Source organism: Mus caroli, unplaced genomic scaffold (genome assembly GCF_978045245.1).
Source record: "Mus caroli unplaced genomic scaffold, Mus_caroli_1 scaffold_1, whole genome shotgun sequence".
In the NCBI taxonomy this organism is placed as follows: domain Eukaryota; kingdom Metazoa; phylum Chordata; class Mammalia; order Rodentia; family Muridae; genus Mus; species Mus caroli.
In genome coordinates this window covers 148,107,632-148,120,527 of record NW_028227256.1, presented here as the reverse complement: position 1 = coordinate 148,120,527, position 12,896 = coordinate 148,107,632, and the positions used below count along the sequence as shown (strand labels likewise).

General features: G+C 38.2%; 1 protein-coding gene across 3 annotated transcripts in view; it reads left to right on the top strand.

Annotated features, from left to right (window-relative positions):
• Window positions 1-12,896, top strand: part of Hmcn1 (hemicentin 1) — a 435,732-nt gene that overhangs the window by 282,508 nt on the left and 140,328 nt on the right. For all 3 annotated transcript variants that reach the window (XM_029475879.2, XM_021160385.3, XM_029475883.2), the window contains 2 exons: window positions 11,066-11,167; window positions 11,953-12,129. In XM_029475879.2, the coding sequence (XP_029331739.1) occupies window positions 11,066-11,167; window positions 11,953-12,129 (279 nt within the window). The remainder of the gene's footprint in view (window positions 1-11,065; window positions 11,168-11,952; window positions 12,130-12,896) is intronic.

The following is a 12,896-nucleotide window of genomic DNA, read 5'->3' as shown; positions in this document are numbered from 1 at the left end:
GAGGGTCCTTTCAGCAAAATCTTGCTAGTGTATGCAATGGTGTCAGTGTTTGGAGGCTGATTATGGGATGGATCCCTGGATATGGCAGTCTCTAGATGGTCCATCCTTTTGTCTCAGCTCCAACCTTTGTCTCTGTAACTCCTTCCATGGGTGTTTTGTTCCCAATTCTAAGAAGGGGCAAAGTGTCCACAGAAACACAGCATTTCTATAAGTTCCAAATGTAGAAAGAAAATGTTTAGTTTCACCTATCTGGAAAAAAAACTACATAATTCATTGTAATTACAGTTGCTCATAAAAGTCTTCACTCTTCAGGTTGTTAAATAGGATGCTCAAATTTCAATAAGTGTGTGTGCCCATGTGTATGTGGTGCACATGTGTAGAAATGTGTGTATGTGTGTATGCACACACACATACATGTACCTGTTGTACATATTTAGAAGCTAAAAGTTGATGTCAGTTGTCATTCTCAATTGCTAGTGACCTTATTTGTTGAGTTAGAGTCTTGGCTGACCATTTAGGCTAGTCTGGCTAGCCAGTTTGCTCTGTGGATTTCCTGTCTCTGTCCTCCTGCTCTGGGGTGTCCATAGACTGCCACACCCATCCAGCTTTTTACATGGGATCTGCAGAGCCAAACTCAGGGTCCTTATCTTATGTGGCAAGTTCTTTACCCTATGAGATATCTCCTCGTTCTTCAGTGTTTTAAAATGATTCATGTCACTTTAAACAATAATCCTCTACAGAAGGTTTTGTTGAAAAAGATGAAGTGTCAGGATTGAGCCTCAACTTTGTCTGCAATTTTCTTGCAAGGCTTTTCTTTTTGTGAATTGGAGCTACCCTTGACTCAGAATCTTCTCCTGGGTGCTTTCATAGAGTGTCTGGGTGTCAGTGGAGCATGTCATCAACACCATGGCTTCACTCAAAACTTGGAAGACAGAAGACTTTGAATAGAAGGCTTTGGTTCTCCACAGGTTTATCAGGACAAGATCTGGCCTTTGCAGAAGTGCTTTGACATCTCCATGTACACATTGTTCATTTTGTTTTAGTCATGTGGTTTGTCCAGCTTTCTATTTATTTAGATGTTATTTTATCCACATATTCATTTCACATTTACTTAGGGATCCAAACTGAAATAACATCCCAGAATCTAACCTAATTCCAGGTACATACTAGGTAGTTGGTTTCTTTGACATATAATAGAGTAAACTGAATGATTTCTAAAATGTCAGTGGGTCATTGAATTCTCCTAATTTGCTTCTTTACATATTTTCTTTTATTTGAGTGAGCCAGCAAAAATATTTTGTTCCTTAAATGTTTTCCATAAACTAATTTCTTCTGTCCATGGTTCATCAAATGGGAACACCCACTGTGAACACATTTGCACATATAAACATGTTCCTGGAGAATAATTAATTGCAAAGATAATATCAAAAAGTAACCCATTTCTAATTGGCTCCTTATCCTGGAGAGGCTGAGAACACAGAGACACTGCTAGTCTTCAAGATGCTTTTAATGTATGAAGCTTCACATACGTCTATCTCTGTCATCACAGTGTTCCCTGACAGCTGGCTCCAGCAACTCCTCGAGTTTCTGCTCGCATTTAAGAGTTGGAGAATTGTGTGTGTCCTGTAGTAGTTTTTCCTTCCATGAACTGCCTTCCATCCTCCTTACCCAGTAAAATGGTAGTACTTGGACAAAAACTGAGTCAAACAGTAAAGAGTGCTGCAGTGCTTTGTCAGTGTACTCCAGAAAAACTGAAAACTAGGGTCCCTGAAAGAAATTAAATCCTTCATCAAATAGGAACAAATACAGTGGCATATATATATATGAAAATGTCACAATGAAACCTATTATTATATATGTTGATGAAAAATATTTATCTGGAGTATAATAAAAAGCAACAAAGGAAACAGTACCTAAGGAAAATATAAGTATGTAGATGTACAGTCTGAACATGATAGCAAAGCATCAGCTGTCAGAAGACACAACTTGGGTGCACATCCTTTGATGATGAAACATCATACAAGAGACAGGAAGCAAGTGAGAGCCATCTGAGTTCATGTGCAAAGAAAGACACAGGGCTTAGCCACTGAGAAAAGCTTTATGGAGACTGCCAGACGAGATGGAGGACATGGCACTATCTCCTTCACACAAATCACAAGAGAGAGGTAAGCTTGAGCAAGAGCTTAAAACATTCCATCTGCTGCGATATCCATTTGTCTGGATAACAGCTCATCTCCCCGAGCAGAGACTAATGATGAAGTGGGTTTGTAATGATGAACCTGGAGGAAGTGGTTGTCTAGATGCTTGTGCCTGGAATCTGGACAAAAGCTGTGTCTCCTCTTGGCGCTGAGGACAGCAATGTCCCCATTAAAAGCTCAAAGCTCCAAACGTGAATCTATCTTCTACTATGCATATATTAATACTCATGATGATAATTAGAGATGTGAATATATAAGAACTTCCTAGAAATTGATTAATTAAAGACTTTGAATAGACCTCAGAGGCTGAAAGGACAATCTAGTGAAATATGAAGAACTATGTAAAATAAGTTTTGAAAGAAATTGCTTAAAGATGCACATATTGAAACAATTGCATATTATTTGGACTTGGTCTCTCCAATTACTGTAGATACAAATTTGACTTCATAAAGAGTTCAGTCATAGAAGCTAATGTACTTGGAATAAGGGAGAAATGATACCCTTTCTTCTCTTACTGTGTGAGTGCTACAAAATACTATGTCCAATTCACGATAGCCAAGTGAAAGAAGAATTAAGAAAATATATAGAAAAGCAATCATGTAGTTTCATTCCATTATTAACTCATATAACAAACTCAGCAGTCACATTTAGTTAAGGTTTGTTAAACCAATCTTTGCAGATGGTCACTGTACTCTAAAACTAGGCACTTATTATGGTTGTCACACGAAATGTTCAATCTACAATGTTCGGTATTGCAATTACTCAATGCTTTCATTTCTCATAAAAATATCTTAGATGATTCTATTCTTCTCCATCATTGTAAAAAAATTAACAAGAGTTGAAATAAGTGCAGGAAGGAGGCATGGTGTCTTGGACTAGATCACCAAACCATGACCATGAGACAAGGAACAGTCTCATGAAATTTTCCAGGGATGGAGTCTGTCTGTTATAAACAGCAGGAGCCCTCAGTAGGTGGTCTTTTTTTTTTTTTTTGATCATCAAAAGTTTCATAATTCTGGAAGTTTTTGTTCTCTGGACCAAACTATGAAGTTATATCTAAACCCTAAATATTTGCCAAGTGAGACAGATGTTTCTACAGACAAGTAGTTATTTGAAGTCTAATAACACAAGCATTCATTTCATCTGCACATAATTATTTCCTATGGAAAAAAATCAGCCAAGGTGATAAACCCAGGAGAAATAGAAAGTTATAGTGTATAAGGATGGGCTTTAAATGTGGGTCTTACATGGTCTCCTAATATCTATAAGACACTAAGCTTAGATGTGAATCATCTTAAAGCTAAGAGTCTTCAACTGTAAGGCGGGAGAGATAATGATAAATCTGTGTAGTCATGAGGGTCGTTTGAGGTCTCAATGAAGGACGACACATGAAAGTCTTAGCTTGGTGCCTGTCTTCCAGTCAGCATCTGTAAATAGTAGCAGGAGGACCGTTTTTGGCAAAACACATGTTTGGCTCCTGGCCCTTCTCCCTGTACTCCTTTAACAACCATGCTGAAGGGCTGCTGCCTCTCCTGCTGGCTGGGAACCCTTCTGTGTCTGTATTAGTTGTCTCATAAAAACATTAGGAGGACTCCTTATTTTTATTTTATAATTTAAAAGTATTTGCTTGGCTAACATCTGCTAACACCCACTCAAACAAGGTTTCTCTATCATTTCTGTGTTTTGTTTAATAGCTTGCCTGTGGCCTTGTGGAGACTTGGGAATGTCCTAGGGAACTGTTCTGTTTCTTTCTTCATGGCCAAGTTGAGGTCAGAATTCTGCTGATCTATGTTTTCAGGGTGGATTAATTTATTTCCACTGTTTTCAAATATCACCAAATAGGGGGCATTAAGTCACAAAAGTCACTTTTACATCAGCTTTAACGAATTCAGACTTAACCAGGATTTGACATAGTCAGTTTATGCCCCAAATGGCTGAAAGACTAGACAGAGTTCAGCTCATAATGTTTCAAGACAGTACTGTGGTTTTGGCATGGTGTGTACATGCTGTTTCAGGAAGAAGAAATGAGCGAAGAGAAAAGAGAAGTGAGTAGCTCTCACCCTCACAAAACAGTGACCTCCTAATTCAAGTCTCTAGCACGTAAATGCTATAGAGGAAATACATATTTATATCACATTTCTTTTATCTCCAGTATTGGGTAGAGACATTCATTGGGTTTTCCTTGTAGATATTGCATGACTTTATGATGTTGTTCTCTTTGACTTGAGATAAAGGATCCACAGAAGCTTCAGGAGACAGGCTGGCACTCTCTCAGGCATTTAATCGACAAGGTCAAGTGTGTTCAGGATGGTATGGCCCTAGACAAAAGGCAAATCATCTACTCAAAAATTTGGGGTATTTCTAATCCATTTTCTTCTTGTCAGCATGGGATGCTACCCACAACCAAAGAGCAGACCTGAATATGAGCCTTTGGTCTTCAGCTTTCTGAGTGGCATATGCTTGTGTGTGTGTGTGTGTGTGTGTGTGTGTGTGTATGTGATATGCATGTGTATATATATATATATATATATATATATATATATATATATATATATACAAGTGAAGTCACCTGTATGCATATAAGGTAGCCAGCAGACAACTTCAGATATCTCCCTCATTTGTTTGTTACCTTAATTTTGTGTGTTATTCAAAGGACGATTTTGATGTCTCCATTTTTTAACGATAATTTTTCTCAATGCATGTTGGGACTCTGTTTTTACAACTATATATTTATAATTAGCATGTTATTTCTGAAGCAAACCTAGAAGTTATTGTGAGAATATATTTTATATAACCATAACCCTGGGTAAAAGAAAGAGACAGCTCAGGGAAATGGCTGTTTTTAAACATAAATGCTGTGACCTTCCTGGGAGTAGCCAATGGTATATATTCTTAAGATAGATATTTTAATTTTGTTTGTAGCGTGTGAACTGAGGGTTATAACTCACATCTATCTGAATAATATTCCCAAACATAATTTTCAATTAACAGTGGTTCAAGTTTAGTTATATATGATTTTTGTTTCCAGGCAGCTCTGTTTTTCTTTCCCTTCCTTTCCATCAACTGCCAGGCAACCTAATTTACTATTATTTTTCTATGGTATTTTCTTTCATATGAATAAGAAAAGAAAACACTCTAAACTTATAGTTTTTACTGTGTTTTTCCTTATCTCTCTTGTTACTTTTACCAGTCTCCCTAATGTATTCCTTCATATTAATTTCTGCACTGAAATTTTTGTTTTAGCATTTCTTGTGGAACTTGGGCTAGCACTGAACTTTTTGAGATTTTGTTGTTTTGTTTATCTAGGGAAATCCTAAATGCCAAAGGACAGAATTGTTAGCTAGAGAGCTCTTTGTTGCTAGTCACTTTCTTTTACTCCTCTAATTTGTTAGCCCGCTGCCTTTGAGACTCTAATATTTTGATGAAAAACCAGCTGCTGTATTTACCTTATACATGATAAGTCATTTTCTTCCCATGCTGGTTTTAAGATTTTTTTTTCTTTCACATTTGGTTTGAAACAGTTTGGTTGTATTATATGCTTGTTTGATTTTTTTTTCAAGTAGGAGTTTGTTAAGCTTATCAAAGATGAAAACTAGTGTTATTTATTGGATATGAAACCAATTCTTTTTCTGCAGACTTGGGGGAGAATTAACCACTATTTCTCTAAGTTATTCTTCCAAACTGTTTCTCTCCCTTGTTCTCCAGAACTCCTGTCCTGTTTGATATTGCCCTTCACTCCTTCAGAGATTGTTTATATCTCTTCTTCCAAACCTGGGTGACCTTGCTATTGTCACATCCACTATTTCTTCTTCCAACATGCTTCTCAAAGATGCTGTTGGACCCTTACTGCATTCTGGGATTCCAGAGTTCCTACTTGGCTTTTTAAATCAACCCTGCCCCTTCTTTCACCCTCTGTGTTTCATAAGGTTCTATTTTTTTTTCCTTTGATTTATCTCTCCAAGCAAAGTTTCCATGATTCTGAATAGAGAAATGTGTAGAATGTGGCCTTCCAAATCCAATACCTGGACTCCCCAGAGAAGAGCCTGTTCTGCTTCTTGCTCTGTGGATGCCCATGCTCTATTTTCCTTGTACATCTTAGTTTTGTAGAGAAGCTGTTTAGAATAATGCAGTGTGACAGTTCTGAAAAGCCTATCCTCGTGCCTCTGTCATTGCCCAGACTTTTCTGGTTACTTCTTGTGTATGTGTGGTTCCTGACACTGGCCCAAACGTCCAAACTCTGGTTCTTGACAACTGTTACTATGGGAATTCATATATTAAAGGGAAATTAAGTTGGAAGACAAAATTAGTGTTATTAATCAGCTGCATTTAAAGTGGGGAATGTATCCCTGATTACTTGGAAGGGGCTAAGTCAATCATGAGGATCATTAAATTGTGTATAATCTGACTGATATGACTAGTTTCAATGGGATGAAGATGGCTACAAACCACAGAATTCAGATGGTCTCTAGAATTTGGAATAGCTAAAGAAACAGTTAGCTTCCCTTCTCATACTTCCCCAGAGAGGAATTCAGCTGTCTTGGCACCTCTGTTTGCACCCAAGGAGGCTGTGGTGAACTTTTCACTTATAATTCTGCCTTGCTCTAAGCTAGCAAGCTTACCATGATTTACTGTAGAAGCAACAGAAAGTAATTTAGTGACCTCTGTGAACAAATCAAATAAAATCTGTTTATACAAAATTAAAATACCCTTGAGAGAAATTTGCACTAAGCATATTCTAAGTCTAGTTAAATACCAGCAAATCCTGCAAAAGAGTCCTAGGACAAATGATAACAGCTGTCTCGGAATGATAGAGTTTAATTTTTATATCATTTTATTTAATGTGTTTGGGTGTTTTGCCTCCATGTGTATCTGTGTACCATATGCATGCCTGGAGTCTGTAGAGGAAGAAAAAGTGTGTAAGACTCTGGAACTGGAGTTGTAGCTGGTTGTGAGCCCCCATTGTGGATGCTGGGAGTGGAACCCAGGGTCCTTTGGAAGAGCAGCCAGTATTCTTAACTACCCAGAGTCATCTCTCCAAGCTCCCAAGTAAAGTTTTTTATTAACTCCAAATCCATGCAGTCCACTTTGATATTTACCCTAATGATTTACTGAGAATGTGAACTATTCGGTTTTTGGTTTTTTTTGGGGGGGGGATTTTTTAAAATTAAATTATTTCATTTATTTATATTCGAACTGTTGTCCCCCTTCACATTCCCTCCTCTCAGAGTTCTTCATCCCACCTGCTTCCCTTTGCCTCTGAGAGGATGCTCCCCAACTCCCCCACCCCTACCTGACAACCTCCCCTACCATCCCTATTTCCTGGGGCATCAAGTCTCATACAGGATTAGGCACACCTTCTCCCACTGAGACCAGACAAGGCAGTCCTCTCCTATGAATGTACTGGGGGCCGTGGACCAGACCATGTATGTTCTTTGGTGGTGGCTTAGTCTCTGGGAGCTCCCAGGGGTCCAGGTTAGTTGATACTGTTGGTCTTCCTATAGGGTTGCCATCCTCTTCAGTTCCTTCAATCCTTCCCCTAACTCTTCGATAGAGGTCTCTGATCTGAGCCCAATGCTTGGCTGTAAGTGTCTGCATCTGTCTTAGTCAGTTGCTGGTAGAGCCTCTCAGAGGACAGCCATGCTAGACTCCTGTCTGCAAGCACAACATAGCATCAGTAATAGTATCAGGGTTTGGTGCCTCCTCATGGGATGGATCCCAAGTTGGGCCAGTCACTGGATAGCTTTTTCTTCATTCTCTGCTCCATTTTTGAATTTTGTTTTTAATTCTTTAGACATACTTTTCCTCATTTTATGTGTGTGAGTGCTTTGCCTGCATATATGTATGTACACTACTTGCATGTCAAAACCCTTGGAACTCAAAAAATAGCACTGGAAATCTCTGGGCCTGAAGTTATAAATTGCAGTGTAAATGGTGGGACTCAAACTCTGATTCTCTGTGAGGGCAAGTGCTCATAACTGTTGAGCCATCTCTCAAGCAGAGACTAATTGTTTTTAAGGTTGGATGCCCTGGGTTGAGTGGTGGGAATCGGGCGAGTTAAAATGTCACAAGTTCACCATCTTTAATGAGGTTGGCCTTGTTTGTTTTTCTTGATTAAACACTTGACTTCTGAGTGGTTACACATCTTTGGTTAATTTTCTAAATTCTGAAATAGCTAAAAAATTTTGGTAACGTTTCCAGTGTTATTATTTCTCTAATTGAGGAATGGATTTTCCAAGACCTTCCTCTGTCGGTCTTGATGAGGTTCAATCTTTTTCTATTTAAGCTCTCTATTTATGTAAAAAGTACCCAAGCCATTCCACAGCCCTCGTGCTTCTGATTCCCACCACAGGGTTTTATTGTAGCAGCTGGGACTGTCAGAGCCTTCAGCAGTCACTTCAGTCCAGAAGGCTCTAAGCAAATGTTTTAGTGAGCGCGGGAAGGAATGGGCCATGTGCTGGCTGGTATTCTTTGACAGTTGGGAAACCAGGTAGCCATGGCAGCTGTACTCAGAGCTTGGGTCAGTCTTAAACACTGGCCTGGTAATCAGGTCTCAGTGTACAAAACAGAGACAATGGCATACTTAAACAGGAAAGGCGACTACATTAAACTAAAGGGCTACAGATGGAACTGTGGGAGTGAAGAAGAAGGGGTTCTAGGGTGAGTCTAAATGTCGAGAGAAACTCACAAAGGGACTTCCCTCTGAAACAGATTTTATTATAAACTTATCATACATTAAATTTAAATCTTTTTGGCTCTCAATTTTTGTTTGTTTTCTTTGGTGGCTGTCTCAGGTTTTTGCTTTATTATGATAAATTAATTACAATGAACTAAGAGGTTTTATTCCTAGCCTCTTAGATAATTGAGTTAGATAATTCCAATTGAGTTGAAAGCTTAGAACATTTATTTCCATTATTATGTATGCTTTGAAATACATCAGTTAGGGCTCAAGGGTTTGCTTGTATGGTGCCCTGCTATAGTGACAGCAACAGCTTCCAATATCAGTCTTTCTGATTGATTTTTTTTTTAATTTTCTAAGCATATACTTTTGTCTGAATTGAAGCATATCTTCAATGGGGCTTTGTTTCATGTACACAGTTTAATATTTTTGGTATTAATTCCTGCTCCTCTTGTTGTAACTCCACTAAATGTACTCTACTGACCACTATTGTGTGGCTTAATGTACTAGTGACATTTGTAAAGAGTGTATATTCTTTGGTAGCTACAACTATGTACACAATTATATAAACCTGAACAGGTAATTTGATTTTTTATAATCTTTTATAACTTTATTTTTTTTCCACGATAAAGTTGGTTTCTAAGTGCTTTTAAAGAATTGTGCATTTGTTCAACCCGTAAAGCATTGTAATTATGAAGGATTATTAATGGGATTTTATAACATTTTAATGATTTCGAAGCAAGTTGCTTTGTCATACTTAATGATTTTTGTTTTATATATTAATATGTCATATACAATTGTACAATTGTTGTTTGGGCATAACTCCAACCACCTTTTCATGTTAATGCTTCCTGAAAACTGTCAGTGGTGGGTGTGTGTGTGTGTGTGTGTGTGTGTGTGTGTTGCATTCACCAGGAATAAATAGAAAAGCAAAAGAGATAATTTTAAACATTTTTAAATAAAAAAATTTTAAAAATAAAAAAAAATCACTAAGATCAAGCGATGATGACACACACTTCTAACCCCAGCCCTTGGAAGACAGAGATAGGCAGATCTCTGAGTTTGGGGCCACCCTGATCTACAGAGCGTTCCATGCCAGCCAGGGACACACAGAGAAAAAACAAAACAAACAAATTTTTAACTAATTAAAAATCCTAAATAATTCAAATTGCAATCTTGATTTATTTATTGGACTTTACCTCCGATATTGTATTTTCATCTGTAAAATGCATTAGTTCTGTAAATTCTGAATGCTAATTTATATCTGGTTTCATTTCTGAGTAATGAGGGCTCCTTATTCTGATTTTTAGAGAATGTATTGAGGCACTCCAGTATTTTCAGGCATATTCAGTTTTTCACTGAACGAGTTCAAATGGGGAAATTGTCTAATGTCAAAAGGAAATTCTTCCTTAGTTCAGTCAGTGAACTGAACTTAAAAATTATACTTTCAACTTTGTCTCTCTTTCTTTTATTTGGGGGATATAATGATATCCTTCACCCCTTCCCTGGAAACTTTCCCATGCACACCTTTTTGTTACCATTCATACTCATACCCTATTTTTGCATTAATTGTTGCTACCTGCATATGTGTAATATTCATATACATAAATATTTCTAAGTATAAACGCCTTGGTCTGTGTGCTATTACTCGTATAAGTGTTTTTTCAGGGCTGACCATTGGGTACAGGATAACCACCGATGCTCTCTGCCCTGGAGATGACAATTTCCCCTGCTCTCAGCATCTCCTAGCTGCCTGTGGTTCTTTGCATAGGGATGAGGCCTCATGCACTTTCCCTCATTCACACAGGCATGTCCATTTGGTGTCCTTGCTCAGCTCATGTTGAAGCAGACATCTTGGTGACACTTTGTGAATGTGGCTGCTGACATTCCTAGGAGACGCAGCCTCACAGCAAATTCTCTGATCTGCTCAACATTCATTCACTACACTAGTAAACTATAGCCCAAAGTATTTTCCTGTGTGATCTCAGGCAAGTAGGTGACCCAGAAAATTCTATAAATTTTTATCTTTTTTTCAGTTTTCTCTAATAGTATACTCTACTTTTGTTCCTATGGCAGCAACTATATATTTCTTATTATTAAGAAAGAGGGAAACATATCATTTCCACCTAGAAGACAATTTCAGTTTAAATATCGTTTTTGTGTGACCTCATCGTATGCTTGGGCCTTGCAGAACCCCCAAGCCTGGATGACGCCGGAAAGATTCGGAATGAGACAGTGGTGGTGAATAACCCCATTCAGCTGGAATGTAAAGCCACAGGCAAGCCTCTTCCTGGTATGTTTACACTGCCTCTGCAGCTGATGAACACATAATGTTTCTGAGAGTGACAAAATTGGTATGGGTATAATATACCAGTTTGTAACAAATAAAACTGATAGGGTACATTTCAAGTGATAGTATCATTAGGGAGAAGATATTTTTGAATTTTTAACAGCCTTTAATTGCATGAAAGAATTGTTCTACTTAATGTACAAATATGCAAATGTCTTATCATCCTGTCTCTCTTGTGATCACAAAACTTACCATTGTAATGTATGTCTATGTACTTAGGAAAATATTGGTATATTCTAAGAGAGTATTAGTGGTGTTGGATGAACCAAGCTGCTCCTGATTCCCAGACTTTCTAGCGTCCCTGTCATTTTGTTCTACATTTCTCTGTCAGTCATAGGCTATCCTTGTGAACTGATAATAATAGGTAAAAATCATGGAATCCAATATTATACACAGCAGAGGGATTTGACTTGACACATCAACAGTTTTGTAGAAAGTGCACAATAAAGTAAATGGGGTAGGCTAAGAAATTTCAAGTACTATCGATGTTTTGAAAGAATACAAACAATACCTTTCATTGGTTCGTTTTCAGAACTCATTGGTTGGGCTCAATAGTTTTCTTAGAATTACCATCTCTTAAAAATCAACCCTCAAGAGGTATCTAGACCAATTTAACTCAAACAAAAGCACTATTTAGTTGTATACGGCTTAAGGTATTTACTCCAGATTGAACTTAATTTGCTTGAATTTTGAAAAGAAACTCTTTACTTCTCTCCCCTTTCCTTCAGTTATCACGTGGTACAAAGACAGCCATCCCCTCTCAGGCTCCGCCAGTGCAGCCTTCTTGAAGAGAGGGCAGATCCTTGAGATTGGGAGTGCTCAGATCTCAGATGCTGGCATCTACAAATGTGTAGCCATTAACTCTGCTGGAGCTACAGAACTGTTTTACAGCCTACAAGTTCATGGTACGCGATACATCTCTCAGGTTCATACTGGGTGATGATCATATGGATAGTGACCATATGCCCTTATCAAATTATAATGTGATTAATCAACAGAACTATGCTATTGATATTTTTACTTAAAGAGCCAGTGCTCTGAAACTGGTAAGCTTTCCTACTCCTGACATCTACTAAAATGCCCAGTTCTCACACACTGTTGATTACTTTAGATCACTTGCTGAAATAACTAGTGATGGCTTCACCAGCTAATAACAATACTACCTTTGTTAATGCAACTCTAACACTCATGGATATTAAAGAAATGATTTTAAGAGACATTGACAATTAGAATATGACAGCATATGAAATAGAGAAAGGTATGTGTGTACACACAAGCTCTCTCCCCCTCTCCCTCTCCCCCTCCCCCTCCTTCTCCCTGTCCCTCCCCCTCCTCCTCTTCCCCCTTCTCTCTCTGGAATCAATAATCCACTCAGGGCCATTGAGATAGCTCAACAGACGTAAGCACTCTCTGAACTTGGGTGAAAAGCCTGATGTGGCAGCAGCCACTTGTTATCCCAGTACTCCTATGCCAAGGTGGATGCTGGCAATAGGGTTTCTCTGAAGCTCAAGGGCCAGTGAGCATGGAGTCCACAGCCTGGCAGAAACAAGAGGAACCCTGACCCAACAAGGTAGAAGAAAAGAACACACTTCCCCAAATTGTCCTTTCACCTTCACAGGTACATGCGTACATGCATACACACAATAATAATAATCTAAAATTCAAATGTATG